At 41.5% G+C, this 17,670-nt stretch overlaps 2 protein-coding genes across 5 annotated transcripts in view; one reads left to right on the top strand and one right to left on the bottom strand.

Annotated features, from left to right (window-relative positions):
* Positions 1-17,670, bottom strand: part of pom121 (POM121 transmembrane nucleoporin) — a 357,082-nt gene that overhangs the window by 190,273 nt on the left and 149,139 nt on the right. The gene's annotated exons all lie outside the window — the stretch shown is intronic.
* trim37 (tripartite motif containing 37) overlaps positions 1-17,670 on the top strand; it is a 50,327-nt gene that overhangs the window by 10,342 nt on the left and 22,315 nt on the right. For all 4 annotated transcript variants that reach the window (XR_013933547.1, XM_080434649.1, XM_080434648.1 and 1 more), the window contains exons 7-16: positions 661-783; positions 3,403-3,526; positions 6,520-6,587; positions 7,690-7,814; positions 9,365-9,415; positions 9,998-10,079; positions 10,716-10,792; positions 11,198-11,377; positions 13,941-14,055; positions 15,031-15,231. Coding sequence is in view for 3 of the 4 variants with exons in the window: in XM_080434649.1 (XP_080290775.1) it covers positions 661-783; positions 3,403-3,526; positions 6,520-6,587; positions 7,690-7,814; positions 9,365-9,415; positions 9,998-10,079; positions 10,716-10,792; positions 11,198-11,377; positions 13,941-14,055; positions 15,031-15,231 (1,146 nt within the window). In the remaining variant the exon portion in view is untranslated. The remainder of the gene's footprint in view (positions 1-660; positions 784-3,402; positions 3,527-6,519; positions 6,588-7,689; positions 7,815-9,364; positions 9,416-9,997; positions 10,080-10,715; positions 10,793-11,197; positions 11,378-13,940; positions 14,056-15,030; positions 15,232-17,670) is intronic.

Genomic DNA, 17,670 nt, shown 5'->3' with positions numbered 1-17,670 from the left:
GACTCTCCAAAATCAGGATTGGCATCGGTCAGACTTTACTAAGCACAGGGTCCCCACGGTCATGAAATTCCTGGAAATATTTTGAAATTGAAAAAAAAATAATCCAGTACTGGAAAAGTTTGGGAATTGATCAAAGGTCCTGGAATTTATCAAGGGTCCTGGAAAAATATTTGGCTATGCATTGTTTTTGGCTATTGATTTTGTTAATACAAAACATTTTCATAAACATGTATAACATTACACGAAATATGTAACATAAGTAGTTTTTCGCCGAACGGGCTGTGTGATGGCATATATTATTTAAATAAAATAAGTCATACGGATGCCATAATGAGTCTTCCAGTGAGCTATGCCCTAATTTTGCACGAAATTTTGAATGAAATTGTACTATTCTATATTCTATGCTTTATTTTTGCTACACTGCCTATCTTTGGGCATTCTACATAGGAGTAAGAGAATCATTATTGCGCTGAATGATTGTTATATAGGCCTGGAAATTGGGCTAAATATTCTGGAAAAGTTTTGGAAAAGTTTTGGAAATTCATTGCTAAAAATGTGTGGGGACCCTGTAAGCAGTTTGACTGCAACGTAGTAACCGTCATAGAAGAATGCCCTCCATGTTGTTTACGTTTGTGTCTTGTGTTTGTCTCGTACGTCCAGCATGGTGGTCACACCTTCAAGCCTCTGGTGGAGATCTACGAGCAGCACGTGACCAAGGTCAACGAGGAGGTCGCCAAACTCCGCCGCCGCCTTATGGAGCTCATCAGCCTGGTGCAGGAAGTGGTGAGGAACCCCCCCGAAGCTTCATTTATACGCCGTCACTACAACGCGCTGTAGCTTGTAGATCAGTTATTTTCAGCAAGCGACACCGGCAGCGTTTTCTATACGACTGTATTTTTACATGATTACAGATGTCAATATACATCAGATGTATGACCTTACACAATGCCTTTTTATAGGGCTTGTAATGTGTGTCTGTCCTCACAACAATACATCTTCCCCTCTAAATTGTACTAAAGTTTTCTTCCTCTGTGTCATAGCCATAATTTGGGTAATTGTTAGATCTAGAGGTTTGGGCTCCGCAGCCCTCAACACCTACATCGCACATCCGACCAATATACCATAAATGGATGTCCATGTCCCTTTTATTCCCATATATGGAGATCCCTGATGTCGTCAGTATATGCCCATATATGGGCATGCTCCCTTTTGTGCCTGTATGTAGCTGACCAATTTGTTTGCGCCTGATGCCACGACAACACATTGAGGTTAGACAATACACTCCAAAGTGACTTGAGCGTGACGACGTGGTCCCCTGGCCCGCTGGCGTCCTCCTTTTTAAGCCAATTTTAATATAGGATAAGCTTTCCTACTAAAGTAGCTTCCCTACTAAAGAAGGATTAGTAAAGTATGTGTGAAGTTGTGGTAGACTCTGCGCCAGGGGTCTTCAACGTTTTTCAGGCCAAGGACCTGAGAGAGGGATGAAGCAGGGGGACCCCCTGTGCATATTTGTATAAAATTGTGTTGCAGATTAAACCTTTTCATAGATTTCATAGATGGCTTCATAGACTTGTTTGACAGCACTATCAGTGTAAACTTCACCTTTTTGACTCTGTACTTGGTCTGCTCTTTTTCTTTCCCTCTACACCAAATCTCTTGCCGAAAATAGCCGTGGCGCGTTGTGAGCTTGTAGATCAGCTATTTCCAGCGAACGTTCCCCCAGAATAGGGATACTAGGGTAATGTAAAAACAAACGAACAAAAGGACAAAAAAAAGTTCCTATCACTCAAAGATTTGGTGGACCCCCTGTAGTAACTCTGAGGACCCCCTAGGAGCCCTGACCCCCTGTTGAAGAACCCTGCTCTACACCAAACCACCCTCTACCCGGCCTGATTATTATGTTGCAATGCTGACAGTTTCCACTAGATGGCAGTATGTTATTAATTTTCAGACATATTAAAGGCCTTGTGGTTTACATTGATTTTAGAACGGCTAAAGTGTGTTGTTAGGCACAACACAGAGCGGCGGACTGTCTACGACATTGATGTAAAATCACTGTAAAGAACTTCTTCCTGTGGCCTATTGCTTTCCAAAACGGTTAAGAAATGCAGCAGCTGTAAATCAGACGTATCCAAATTAAAAAATGTCTTTAACACATCGACCGCCAGAGGTTAATCTCATAATGTACTCACCAGTGCCAAGGTGTTTTTGTTGTTTTTTTGTTTTTTTTCATGTCGCCATAGATCTTGTTAAAATCCTTAAGATTGAGCCGTACAGAGTCTGTTTACATCCGCGACATCTCAACGTATCTCCCAGTGAAAATCACGTGTCAAACGGGGCATCCATGTTGTAGTTAGAGCGGATTACGTTAAACAGTGAAATGCGAGGAGAAAAAACTACAGGAAGAGAATTGAGTTTCAGTTTCGTCTGTAGAATGGGAGCGGACGTGATCGTCAAAACCGGATCCCAAATAATTCCGTTTCCGGTCATCAAACCGGAAACGGAAGTGGATAAAAAAAAATCCGAAAGTGAACCCGGAAATGTTCAGCGCGAAAAGACCGTGGACCGTAGGGCTACGGTCTCGGCGCTTAACAGTTGGATTTAACGGACCGTAGGACTACGTTCTTGGCGGTTAATGTGTTAATAAATGTCAGAATAGACAATATGATATCCCAATTAAAACGTTTTTGAATAAATATCATGCAAAAATAATGTCTAAATGTGGTCCAGATGTGTGTTTTATAGAGAATTGTACAATAGGACAATTCTGAATCAATCAACGGAAATATCTGTTTTATAAGTAACCTGAATAAAAAATATTGCACAATGAAAGTGAACAAATGCAAGTGACAATCCAAAAGTCGGACTCGCCATCCCTGTCAGATGGATAATAATCTCAGTAAACTGGTTGGCTCTATAAATGCTGTTTAGTCCTTGAGGGGGTTCCATGTGGTCCCCAGCTAAATGGTGGAGAGTTGGTAACCAAATGGACCCTTATAGATCTTTTACTCTTGAGAGTGTAAAATGAAACCAAATGGACCCTTACGGGTCCATTTGGTTTCATTTTACGCTCTCAAGAGTAAAATGAATGTTAAACATCTGCATTACTTAATTTACAAGAAGTCGACACAATTAGGGAATGTAGGAGAATTGTTATTTTTGATCAATGTTTGCCTGTAATCTCTCCTATGGTATCAACATGCAATACAGCATGGAATCGTGGACAAAATCTTATCCAACGACAACAAAATATTCCAAGTCTTGGGTCTTGAGAGGCTAAATCTCATCTAACGGTGGTCCGTGGCTCAAATGACGAAATAAATAATGGACCATGATATGAAAAGGGATGAAAACCAATGTTTTAAATCATCCCCCCATGTCACCTGTCCGTCCATCCGTCAGGAGCGGAACGTGGAGGCAGTGAGGGGAGCGAAAGACGAGCGCGTGAGGGAGATCCGCAACGCCGTGGAGATGATGATCGCTCGCCTGGACAACCAGCTGAAAAACAAGCTCATCACCCTCATGGGTAAGGTCGCTCGTAAATCTCGCCGCACGTTCACCTTCCTCCTCCAGAGTCTGACCAAAAACGGCGGCATCGCGGTTCATGCTATCTCTCCCCTCTGGGACGGTGTAGTGGGCAACGTGATTGAAGCACCATCTAGGAGGAAAAACAGAGCACTCTGAACTCCCACTCTCCCGCACACTCATCCACAGATGCCCCTTTGATGTACACGTGCGTGCGCGCGCGCACACACACACACACACACTCCACACACCCACACATTTTGAACACCACAGCTTGAGTTCAATATCGTCTCTTTCGGGTGGAAACCTTGTATGTCCAAAACCATTCCTTATTATTTTAGAAACATTTAAAAAAAAAATGTGTATGGTGAAGTAAGACATTAATTTACAAAAGATGCAAAAACATAAGTTGAAATATGGAGATATGAGGTTTCTGCCCGACAGCGGCGATATAAATAACAGTATGTTGGACTGTGTATTTGATCTATACGTTTGATCTTGGTAATGTGTGTACGGGGCCTCCAGGCTGGCTGCGCTTAGCTAACAATAGGTGAGTGGTCGTTTGCTGTTTGAGTAGGGGGATGTCGATTAACGGATAGTTTTGCAACAATTATTTGGTTAGTTAACGGTTAGTAGCATAAGGCAGCAATACAGTTATGCCCCACATACCCAACCCCAAATGAAAGAAAAATGCACTTGTACACAGATTAAACGTTTATCAGAATGGTTGCTATTTCTTTAGGCTCCTCGCTAAATGCATCATTTAACATGGAAAAATTAAAAGGTTTAGACCTAATGATAATCAAATGCAGTAGCCTACACACACAGCTGGATTGGGGGCGTACGTTGACATTAACTAAACTAAATCATATGTCAGGGAGTCTGCTGACCCAAGCTACTGGCTGCTTGTAGACCAGTCATACAGTGACATGTCAATGTGTGTGTTCTAGTGCGTAGTCTGTTGCACATAAGCCCAATGTATACTCTGTTGTACGATCGTGTCGCATGGCCAAAAGAACAGATTTACAAGATAACAATACATTGCGATGCAACGTATTGTTAGCTTGTACATCTGTACTTTTTGGTGCACGGCACACTTGTGCAATGGAGTATATGCCCATTGGAGTTTATCCCTGCCACACACAGATAACATCTGACTACGGTAGCCAATCTGGCTATTTGTTTCCACGTGTGGGGAAACATCTCTTAAATAGCCCATGGCTTCATTTACTAGCCCATTATCCCCGGAAGTAATGTAGTTATATCAGAGGAGCAGCTGCATGGTGTTCTTCTCTAGGTCCGGTCCAACCATGTCTGTGTACAAATGGAACCAAATGGACAACACTAACATTGAGCATTTCACTGTATAGTTAAACTACTGGTGCAGAAATGCAGGAAAACCAGCTGCGATTTTTTTTTTTTTTGTGTGACTATTTTCATTTATATTTTTATTGGCTTTCTATCTCCCCCATTACACTTTGTCAGCAAAATGCATAATGTGTTATTATTATGCAAATGAACCAATAAGCTGTTCAACTAAGGATGTCAATGTTTAGCCGAAAATACGCTAGAAATATCCAAATATCCTTGAGTAACCTGGACTTCAGAATGGATTCCGAAATGTGTTCGTTGTGTCTGTCTTATTTGTTTTTCTTTGTGCCTTTGAATTGTGAAAGCATGCTGGGACTGTGTGCATTGAAAGTGGCTCTCTAATGCTGTGTTCACACTAGAGGTGACAAAACAACAGGCTACAAGTCATTATTAATATGAAGCCAGCTACACCAAGCTACAAACTGATGCCCGACACTTGTCGCTGTGTGACAAGTGCTTTTTTCAGCATTTCAATGACGCTCAATCAATCGTATGTTTTTTTTGTTTCATATCGTCTGTCGGGTGGAAACCTCATATGTCCAAAATTGCTACTTTTCAGGATTGAAATTCAAAAGTAGCAGATCTACAAGCTCGAAACGCGTCGCTTCGCGCCGCGTTTTGAGCTTGTGGATCTGCTACTTTTGATACTTCTGTGTGAAGCTGTAGTATGATCTAGTAGGGCATTCATTTGCGAAAAAAAATATGGGGGTGAGAGATTTCCGGCCAACGGCAACGATATATTTTAGCTGTTAACCAGTTCCCTCTGCTATTAACCCGACCCTTTTAATTTACCCGGTATGGCTTAACTCATTCAGTGCCAATGAAATAAAAAAATAATTGCGAACTGTGCCAGCAATTTTTCAATTTTCTTATACCTTTTTCAAGTAGTCACAGAATATTTATCTCCAGTATAATCGATCCCCTGATGGGTGCTAATCACTGAGGGTTGCACTGTGTGGTTTCACAAATGTCAACGAGGTCACTGGACCTTGTTGACATTAATTGTCTGCCTTTTGAAAATAACATTATAACATTGAAAAATACATAGTAAAAAAAAGTGCTCAGGAGCCGAGATACAGCCTTTTTCAGTAACAAGTAAGACGCTGGAAGCGAACGCAGCTCGAAAATATTGTGTATTTACGGACTTGTAATCCGTGTTATTTCACTGTGATGGGGAGTGTGTGTGTGTGTGTGTGTGTGTGTGTGTGTGTGTGGTGTTGCATTTAAATCAGAGCATTGTCTAAATTCCTGCACTCTGGCGCCCTCTACATAGGTAGTGCATGCACACAGACAGACACACAGACAGACAGACAGACAGACCCACAACCTGAGCAGGGTTACATAGTAAGCTCCACTTGGTCGGAGGCGCCGCGCCTCCTTCCGCGTTCGCAATAAGTTAAACAAGAAGTGAATGGAGCAGCAAATCTTCAAATGATGATATCTTGGGTTCTGAATGTTTTTATTTTTCAAAAACACGTCGTTGGCACGTTGCGCCATTGCGGTAAAACACGTGAAACGTGTCAATGACACTCAATGAGTTAAGCAACACTTCAACTGCATCTCGGCAGCACTGTAGTTGAACGCAGCATTAGTAGATGTACTTCTTTTCCTTCCTCCCTACAGGTCAGAAGACTTCCCTGACCCAAGAGACGGAGCTCCTGGAGTCTCTCCTACAAGAAGTAGAACACCAGGTTTGTAGCCAAGGAGTCGTAGCTTAACCTCTTAAACCCTACGCTTCATTGACCGGGGTGCCACAGGGGGCTATACTTGGTCCACTCTTTTTCCCCCCCTTTACACCAAATGTCTTAGCTGAAAATAGCACTGTATCTATACTATCTACTGTACAAGCTCATAATGTGTCACGAGGGCGTTGTGAGCTTGTAGATCAGCTATTTTAGCTGAATGTTTGCCCAGAATAGAGATGCAAGGGTTCATGTGGTTAAAGGGCAGGCAGTATACCATTTTGAACATTAATACCAATATTGCATAGTGCATGGTATCATATATCCCATTTTCTGCCTTTGGGGAGCGGTGAAAGACTCCATACTCTGCATCACTATTTGGCCATTTCTTCTACCCACCCCTCTCCTTTGACCCATTCAGACCGGGAACGTGTCTGTGTTATTTTAAGATTTCTTTGGCTATTCAAAAATAGCAGATATACAAGTTCATAGCTTGTATATCGAGTGCCGCAATATGAACTTCCACTAGATCTGCTATTTTTTTTAAATCGTGTAAATGTGTGCAAATCTTTGTATTTTTTTTAAAGCAATTTTTTTTTTTACTCAAATCTTTGCTTCTGAGGGGTCCCTGGAACAACCTATTTTGAGATGGGGGGGGGGGGTTCCGCGGCCAAATACATATCATTTTGGGGGTCCTTGACATAAAAAAGTGTTTAAAAAAAAATATATAGGATTTAGAAGACTGAACCCCCAGAAGCAAAGATGGTAAAAAAAAATATATTTGAAGATTTGCACTTATGTTCACAATATTTCTAAAATAGCAGATATACAAGCTCATAGCGCGGCACTCTCTGTGCTGCGCTTTGAGCTTGTAGATCTGCTATTTTTTAATAGCCAAAGAAATCGTAAAATGACACAGATTCGTTCCCGGATTGAATGGGTTAACATACATGTATTAGTGTAGGAGTTCATCTATAATGTCGTGTTTCTGTCACATTATTAGCCTGTATGTAGGCTGTCCCAAATGATGATCGTTTGTTTTGTGTGTGTGTGTGTGTGTGTGTGTGTGTGTGTGTGTGTGTGTGTGTGTGTGTGCGCGCGCGTCTGGCAGCTCCACTCCTGCAGTAAGAGTGAACTGATCTCCAAGAGCCCAGAGATTCTGCTCATGTTCCAGCAGGTCCACCGCAAACCCATGCAGTCCTTCGTCACCACGCCGGTCCCTCCTGACTTCACCAGGTATTAACTGTAACAACTGGCTCCTTTTGACCCGGAACCTTCCATAACTTGCAACTTTAGAAACTCGAAACGACACTTTTTGAGCTTGTAGATCTGCTATATGTGTGTGTGTGTGTGTGTGTGTGGTTATTCTGGTGTGGTGTATATACTGTATAAGTATATATATATTTTAACACTTCGATGACGGCAGTTTCTCTACCTACTACACAACCAGCCTAGCGATCAGATTGACCCTTTTTTCCCTGCGATTTCATTCGCCACCTTCCTCCCTCGGGGTCTAGCACTTCCTCCCCCACACAGCTGGATACCAGCGGGGATACCATTGTGTTTTAAATGTCGATAAGCGTTGTTTACACAGCAATGGAAACACAAATCCAGAACCTGTGAAATATGTTGAAAGGAATAATACATTGTTAATGAGAGAACTATTCATTTGAGTTATACTTGTAGTTGTACGATGGAAAGTTTTGAAAAATAACTACGCTTTTTTGAAAAGTTTGTGGGGGCCTAGTATAGACAATGAAGTATATAGGGTTTAAGTGGTTATGGCCCTCATTTGTCCCTGTGATACGTTTTGTATCCGCTGCGGTTGCATGTGGGTGGGGGGAGCTCTATGGCTGGGATGGGTGACATTTCCATTTAATATGGGCTTCTCAACATTACATGGTTCTGTATGAAATAATTATAAGTTATGTCTGTGCGGATGTGAGTCCATAAGGCGGAGGAAATGATTAGTCTGGGTGGAGGATCTCTGAGTACGTACGGATTCGGATGACGTCGGTGCTGATTCGTGCGTCTCTACCAGTGGTGGAAGTAATACTCAGATTTGTTATTTAACTAAAAGTAACAATACCACAGTGTAGAAATAACTCTGTTAAGTAAAAGTTACAGTACTTGATTAAAAAGTACAAAGGCATTGGCATCAAAATGTTTTTAAATTCCCAAAAGCAAAAGTACATTTTTTTAAGACATTTGGCAAATTATCATTGTTTGGAAAATAGCAGATCTACAAGCTCAAAATGTCATGAGCTTGTAGATCGGCTATTTTTGAATAGCTTAAGTATAGAATAGGGGCTTTATATTAATAATAAAAATGTGAATAGCTTTAAGTATAGAATATCGGCTTTGTATTTATAATAAAAACGTGCAAAGTAACTAGCAACTAAAGTTTACAAATAACTGTAGTGGAGTACAAAGTATGACATTTGCCTCTTGAGATATAGTGGGCTAGAAGACTGGAGATACTCAAATAAAGTAAAAGTACCTCAAAGTTGTACTTAAAGTACAGCACTTGAGTAAATGTACAGTAGTTTCATTCCACCACTGATCTCTACTATGGCTGTTTCCTCCCACGCTCCTGTCTACAAGGAAGTGAAGATGCTACAAGAGACTTTACGTCAAGCATGAATGAGTCATCATGCACAGGAGATATTTTTATGCCCAACGTTAAGCAGTATCCACAGCTACCGTGAATGTCTCATTTCTGTCACTTTAACGCCTCTGTCTCCATCCCTCTGTCCCTCTGTCTGTCTGTCTGTCTGTCTCCGCAGTGAACTGGTTCCCGCCTATGACTCAAGCACTTTCGTCCTGGCCAACTTCAGGTAAATCACGTCTTGTCACTTCCACCGTGGCTGAGTAATGGCAAAGTTTATATTTTGGCCAGAGAGTTTCTGATTTGCTGATGCAGACCAGAGAGATATCATACCCAGCAAGCTTCTTTTTATTTTATTTTTTAAAGCAGCAACGTACATTTCTCTCCTCCAAGATAGTCACGTAAAACCAATGTTCAATGAATTAGGGCCATTTGAAGTGTAGTAATACTGTTGTAGTGCCCCGTATGTGTGCAAATTTAGTTTGTTTTTTGTTGTGTATTTCTCATGGCAGACCCCCGAACAGTGAAGGAAACTAGTTTTCCTTCACCCTCTGTTATAAGCTGCTGGTTAGTATTATGAATGTCAACACATGGTTTTTAACCAGCTTTAATGTACAGTAACTTGTGGCGGCGCTTGTTGCACTTTGCTGTGAGGTCGCAGGTGCATGGCAGTGATTAAATACCACATGGCTCTCTGCTAATTAACCTGTGACTCATCATGAATTACTATCATTTTCATTGACACAACACTGTGTGTGTGTGTGTGTGTGTGTGTGTGTGTGTGTGTGTGTGTGTGTGCGCGCGTGTGCAGCACTCTAAGGCAGAGGGCTGACCCAGTGTACAGCCCTCCTCTTCAGATCTCTGGACTCTGTTGGAGACTTAAAGTCTACCCGGTGAGTAATCAGTGTAGTAAAATGAGGTGCTGTTAATTTAACTCTGTTCAAGTTTCCGAATTGTATCCCTGATTTTACTGATGTTACCCGTTTTACACTCTCAGACTTAAATTAATATTATATTATATGAATTAATATACTCAATGAAATTGAGTTCCGGAACATATTGTAGTTCCTGTTCATCTGTACTTGACACCAATTTAAGACCAGTTAAATCCTGCTTCATTGGCGTGTGCATAATAAGGCAAAAACACCAGAAATACGTTTGCTTGATGTCACAGAATTGAGCAAATGTACATCAGCACATCGTCGTTAGATGGATGGTCAGTAAATGGTCAGGTTGAAACATACATTAGATGGTCAGGTATTGAAGTGGTCAGATTAAAGCACTATTGCAATAATAGTATAAAGGGACAGGTGCCTAGAGTAATAAATACAACATTATACTAATGTTATATATATATATATAACCTTATAGTTTCAGGATGGGATGTAAATATATGTGTTGCTGGCTAACCTTACGTCCCCCAAAGTGAAGTCCAGTTCAAACGAGGGGAGGAAAGACATTTGTCAGAATATATTTGTTGAAGTCATCATTACAGCATGTAAAGTGTGTGTGTTTGCGTGTTTATCCAGGACGGTAACGGTGTCGTTCGAGGAAACTACCTCTCTGTGTTCTTGGAGCTGTCTGCCGGACTTCCTGAGACTTCAAAGTATGTCCGTTACATTGTCAAATAATAAATAAAAGAAATCAACTGACGGCAACCAGTTGAAAAATGTTGTGTGTGTATTACTCCTTTACTTACTGTATTTGTTGGGGCCAAATGTCCCCACAAGTATAGTAGAATTTGAGTAAAGAGTAAGAAAATGTGTTTTTTTGTGATTAAAAAGAGTTTGGTTGGGGTTACAGTAGGTTTAGGCATCTAGTTGTTGGGGTTGTAGTTATGGCAATATACTTGATTCCACACTGGTGTCACGTTGTGAGCTTGTAGATCAGCGAAGTAGATTAGTAGAGCACCTAAGTATAATTCAGGGGTAGGGCTAAAAATGAGGGAGGCTTTGTAAAAAAGAAAGGCATTGATAAAATTGCTGTCGTTTTGTGTGTGCGTCTCTCTCAGGTATGAGTACCGTGTGGAGATGGTCCACCAGGCGTCCAGTGACCCCACTAAGAACATCATCAGGGAGTTTGCGTCGGACTTCGAGGTGGGAGAGTGCTGGGGCTACAACCGCTTCTTCAGACTGGACCTGCTGGCCAGCGAGGGATACCTCAACATGCAGACAGACACCCTGGTCCTCCGGTAAAAATCTGACTGTTTTACAGTTTTCACTTCGTCGACTAAAACCATGTCAAAAGATGTTCATCGACTACCTTTTTTCACTGACGAAAACTAAATAACAACTGAGCTTTGATGATTAAAGCTATGACTAAATATACATTTTGTCGACAAATAACTAGACTAAAATGTTAGGGAGGGATTAGTGGAGAAGAGATCCAGTAGAACTATGAAAAGTCATTTTATGTTTGGCTGCGTGTGGGTGTCACACTCCGAAAGTAGCTGATCTACAAGCTCACAACGCGTCACAGGCTCGTTGTGAGCTTGTAGATCGGATTTTTTTGGCACACAGCCGAAAGTATAAATCAGCCGTTACGACGCCATCATGGCCCGCCAACATACATTTTAGTCGACTAAATCAACTGTAGATTTAGTCGACTAAAACCGCATAATGTTTAGTCAACTAAAACTAAACTAAAACATTTTCAGATGACAAAAACTAAATGGAATTTTATTCAAAAGACAATGACCAAAACTAAATCAAAATGTTCTGTAAAAATGAACACTGATGCTTTACCAATTATTTGTCGGCCCACTTGCAATATCCTCACGTTCCAGCAGTGGGCCCCGGCCAATAGGTTGTTGAGAACCACTGTGCTAAAAATAATAATAATAAGAGAGCAGTTTTCACCATGCAATGAGAATATAAGTTCTAAAATCAACGGAGCAACTTGTGGAGTTACATCGTGGCAAGCTAACTAACCGTACACAACCCAAACCTCTACCACCGTGTGATTTGGCTTTAAACCGCGGTAAGCAACGGCATGTGGAAAACACATTTCAATCTGGTAATCATTTCAAACTCAAACAAATTGCAGTATGTTTCGGATAATTGTCAGCCGCAATGTCAAGTATATGGTGAGTCATATTCAGTGGGTAAACATGCCGGTATGGTCTTTTAACACAGTGCTCTCATTACCGTCGATTGTGAAATGATGCAGTGAGTGTTAGAACTGCTGTAATATGCAAACATAATGTAAATAACCAACACAACTCAACATTTATTATGCAGATTTGGAATCTGTTGTTAAGCATCTATTTTAAAAAACATATGTAAAAGGAGGCAGTCAAGGAAACGACAAGGTGGTAGTTTATCAACTATGTTCATACATTTTTGAAAGTAACATTATTAAGGATATACTGTATGATGGTCATGATTATTGGTACTGGTCATTGTTAGTCATTTCTTTGTATATTGTTGCTGTTGGGCAGAAAGCTCTCATCTGTTAGTCATTTCAAATATATTTTAAAATACATATTTTAATTATACTAAGAATAGTGCGTTTAAGTGGTTAAGTCACAACATGCTGTGGTCTGTTATTACTCAGCAACGCTGCTGCTCTGCCTCTGTTAACGTTGCTATGGAAGCAGGAACTTGTAAGCCAATAAAACGTAATATTTCATGTCAAATTATTGATTTTGTTCATGAGCAGCCATGTAATAAGTGGGATAATATACAGCGAGGCAGTTACTGCGAAATGGACCGCTTCAGGGATAAAGCAGGACCTCGGCTCATAGCTGAGAGTGGGGCTGGTGCAGCTCAAGCAATCAACATGTCCCTTTTTTAAACTACACAGTAAAGTCCTCGCTGTTCATTTATCCATTTGTAACCCACTAGGGCATTCACAACTAATGATTTGTGTGAGTCGACTGTTTTGACCAATTAGTAGACTAGTCGAAATTAACATTAAAAAAAAAAGGGGGGGCATTGTTTTAATGCCATCCTACTACTATATTACTATTATTATTATCCTCTTTTTATTATGCCCTTATTTTTATGGCGTTTTAAGGGAAGCGCTTCTGGCACAGCAGCACAGCACCACAGCAGCGTCTCCAAGGATCCCCATTGCCCAATAATAGGCTTTTATTGGGCATACTTTTGACCCCCTTTTGATAAAAAATAAAGTCAGGAGGATAATAATAATAATAGTAAGACGGGCCATTACTATGGCATAAAAAAAAATAAAAAAACTATTCGACTAGTACCAACAGAGTCGACTAGTGGTTATACTAGTCGACTAGTTGGTGAAAACCCTATAACCCACAGAGAGTGTATGTTTGCTGCATATTATCTGTAAATGTAACCTAACCAAATGGGCATACGTATGGTTATATTGTACTCTCAGACATAAATTGACACTTAACAATGTTTACATACACAGTGACATGGTTGCACATTCAATAAGCAGTGTGCAATTTGTTGACAGTCTGTGTTGTACTGCATTGTTATCTGTATACTGTACGTATGCACTTTTTTTGTATTTTTAACAGCAGAAACTCTATTGTTCGATGGGAAATTTGGATGGACACAAAGTCTATTCTATCATAACGGTGGCTTCAAGGTCGTTGTTGTTGCAGGTGCCTGGTGAATTGTCTGCTTGTATCGAGTAACTGTTGTGTTGCAGGTACCAGGTGAATTGACCGTTTGTGTTGTGACCTTTGCAGGTACCAGGTGAATTGACCGTTTGTGTTGTGACCTTTGCAGGTACCAGGTGAATTGACCGTTTGTGTTGTGTGCCCATTGCAGGTATCAGGTGCGCTCACCCACCTTCTTCCAGAAGTGCAGAGATCAGTACTGGTACATCAGCCAGCTGGAGGCCGCTCAGTCTAGCTACATCCAGCAGATCAACAACCTCAAAGAGGTTTGTGTGTGTGTGTGTGTGTGTGTGTGTGTGTGTGTGTGTGTGTGTCTGTGAGCCTGTGTGTGTCTGCACCGTACCATGACGATGAGTGAGCAATGTGAACCCTGCTTTTATTTCGAGCTTGGAAAATGAACCCGTAGCGTTTGGATTATGCAATGATTTTCAGTTTAATTTGCCAGAGACTCTGCAAAGTAGTGCTCTGATTAGCCTGGTTAGGATTCTGTTTGAAACATCATCTTCCCTAATAAAAGATTGCAGTCTCTGGTGATTTGGAATTGGCAGTGGGCTGTAATTTAAGTGTTTTTCAGACCTTCAAGCTGCTAATCTTAAATTATTCCATATCCCAGCCCATTTTAGAGTAATGTAAAAACGTGTAAAACGATTGAATTCAATCATTCCATTATTCATTTATTTGTTAAGGTGGATTCTGGTGGGTTTTGAAAGTTGCTCTGAAAGCGGTAAAAAAAAGAAAAGTAGGCATTACCTGGCTTAGCATGACTTGATGTCACCATTGCTACAACATAAATGTCACAAGCTTCCCTTGCCCTTGGCCTTAATTAGCGACGCTTCGCTTTGACGACGTAACATCTGCACCATGGGTTGTTGGCTAAATATAGATATATATTTTTAATATCGTCAGTTGTCAGTCATTAGCTACATGAACACTAGCGTCCCAATATCTGGGCCAAACATTCGGCGGATCTACAATCTCCAAACGGAGACCTTGTATCTCCATGTTTCAAAATGTTTTGTCGTTAAGTGAATGCCCTTAAAAAAGTAGTGAAAATAGTCGATCTACAAGCTCATAACTCGAGAGCTTGTAGATAAGCTATTTTCATATTAACATACAATGGACATACAAGGACAATACAAATTGTTAATTGCAATTATTTGTGTGACAATCATCATGTAAAATATCATAATCGTGACAGCCCCTAGTTACGGTGTATTTATTTATTATAATTTTTTTTTCAGAGGCTGGCCATCGAGTTGTTTCGCAGGCAGACATCTCGCAGCTCGTCCCCTCCCGACATGAGGCCGGGGACGGGGTCCCTGGCCTCTGAGAGAGACCCCCGCTCGGGGAAGAGCGAGGACTGCGTCCACCCGAGCGCCGGAGACGCCAAAGAGGGCGAGGAAGAGGAGGAAGACCAGAAGACCCAGCACGACGACTCCAACGTGAGTAACACCGCTGCTGTGTTACCACAGCTAACCAGATGAACCAGATTTAGCGAGAGAAATGAGCAACCAGGTCTATGAAAACCAAAAGCATCTACATGAGTCACAAGTGTGAGCTTGTAGACCGGCTATTTTGGGGGAAAAAGTGACAAATTTGAAATATCTTTGAAACAATTTAACACTACAAATCTGGTATGGGGGTCCCTGGCACAAAATGTTTTCAGATGGGGATTACACATTACATATTAATTTGGGGGTCCTTGACATGAAAGTGTTTGAGAACCACTGGTTTAAACAACATTTAGAAAGCAAGCCCAAATAAGCAACAAGCAACAATTGGGCCGCAACTACCAATATTTACAAGCAACTTTACAGAAAAACAAGCCCAAAGTCGATTATAATAAGCAGACCTGGCAACACTGCCTACCGCCACTCTTCTGGACAATTATCGCTGGTACTGGCGGGTGTGAGTCAACGTACTGTACTGGTAGCTCCTCTCTCTCTCCATCCATTCTGTCTCTCTGCTCCTCTCCTCCTCTCCTGTCTGCTCTCTCCATTTCCTCCTGCAATCGCTCTGAGCTTGCATTGGTTGCTTAAGTTATGTGCAGCGGTGTCTCTGTCACCATCCTCTCGTCAACTTTATCTTTGAATTGTAATGTTGTAGTCCGCCCTTCTATCTACTTAATCTTTTAATGTTTGGAATTTAAAGATAAATGTGTATTTGGCAAGGTTTTCCGCTTGCGTAACAGCATGCTGGCCTTTCGCTGTCTGTGATGAACCATTCACCAGTCTGTGCATGTAGATCAACGTGGATATTTTAATGTCCAGTGCAGGGAGGTTACTACAGTGATTGTGTGTTGTAGAGGGCTCTGAATGTCATGGCCAGTGTGTGTGTGTGAAGTCCAACCGCCCCCAATACATCAAGTTTGTTCTCCTATACGGCTGTGAATTCCGGTCCTTGTAGTCCTATTAGATGGGTGCTACTCCAGAGAGCTGCGTGCAGTGCTAAACATAAACCAGAACCAAAACACGTTACCAGCGCGCATCTGTATTTGGGTTTTTACCAAGAGCGAGTAAGAAGATAGGACAGCCAGGGGAGCTCCCAGCCAGCAAGCCTGTGCTGTGGGAGCCAACACACAGGCATCGATTCCTCACCTACCTACGTGGACGTGCTAAAGAAAGATGCGAGGGAGGAAGGATCAGGATGACTGGAGACACCGCCCGAGGGCTCGTCCGAGGATGACCCAGAAATGTCGGTTTCACGTCGGGCGAGAAGCACTGCTCAGAATGCTTTTCTGGGGTATATGCTTAGGATAATGCTTAAATAGATTATACTTCGTTCGAGGAAAATGGCATTTCTATTAGCCGATCTACAAAAATAGCATATCATTTTTATTTTTTTTTGGGGGGGGGGCTATCTTGGCTGTTTTGGTGAGCGTATAGTATAGTATACATCAGGCTTAATAACTTTCAACCTGGTGTCCCTATTTTGGACATATCAATATAGGCAATCATTAAAAAAAAGAAGACTCTTCAAGCGGCCTTTTTTTTGCAATTATCACCGAAGTATAAAATAAGGTGATATTTGTTGGTTAAAACATAACAACATTTTGTTATAAAGGTAAAAGCACTACATTTTGATAGTATTCATTGCTGTATAGAGTGTTTGTTCAGTAACAGGGGTCTCTCTGTCTCTCCAGCTCTTTAACTAACGGAAAAAATACATTTTCAGGTGGGTGGACAAATTTCAGCCAATCGAAGAGCAAGTACCCATTTATCAGCTTCATCTTTATAGTGTTCCAGTTCCAGGAGACTGCCGTTTCTATAGCAATGATTGCTATCAGAATATAGAGCTATTTAACACTTATTTTAACAAAATAAATCACTTCTGTGGTCAGATTGAATAAGCGGCTGTCCAACCAGCTGGACCCTCAGAACACCATGCTGCTGCAACAGGCCTTCAAGATGGGGAATGTCAAACCCGAACACTGCCGTTTCCCTCCCTGTACGCGTTTCCTTGTCTTATAAAAAGGGGATCAAACACCCGCTGAAAGCAGGCATTGATCCCAGTCTTTAACACATTGAGTGCCAGCCAGGTATGCGTCCAAATCATCCTCAGAGTGCCAGCGTTTTTTTTCAGTGTTTTGACGATCTTTGGACAGCCGCAGAAGCCACTGCGTGCACCCGGATGTAAACAAAAAGAGTCCGGGGGATGGGGGGAGGGTCCCGTCTATCCACTGTAAAAAAAAATGTTTTACCGCGATCAGCCATTTTAGAGCGATCACCTGTCGAAAATGGCTGTTTCTTTTTCTCATCCTATCATTGGGGCGGACGGAAGTGACGTTTTTTGGGACGACGTCACATCCGTCGATTCCTTCTAGCACAGCCGAGGGATCATTCCTAAGTTGCGTTAGAGCGCCCTCTTGTGGAATTGTCTAA

This window comes from Gymnoscopelus braueri (assembly GCF_963280865.1).
Source record: "Gymnoscopelus braueri genome assembly, chromosome: 8".
Classification (NCBI taxonomy): domain Eukaryota; kingdom Metazoa; phylum Chordata; class Actinopteri; order Myctophiformes; family Myctophidae; genus Gymnoscopelus; species Gymnoscopelus braueri.
Note: the sequence above shows the minus strand (reverse complement) of the source record. Positions and strands in the feature narration are given on the sequence as shown.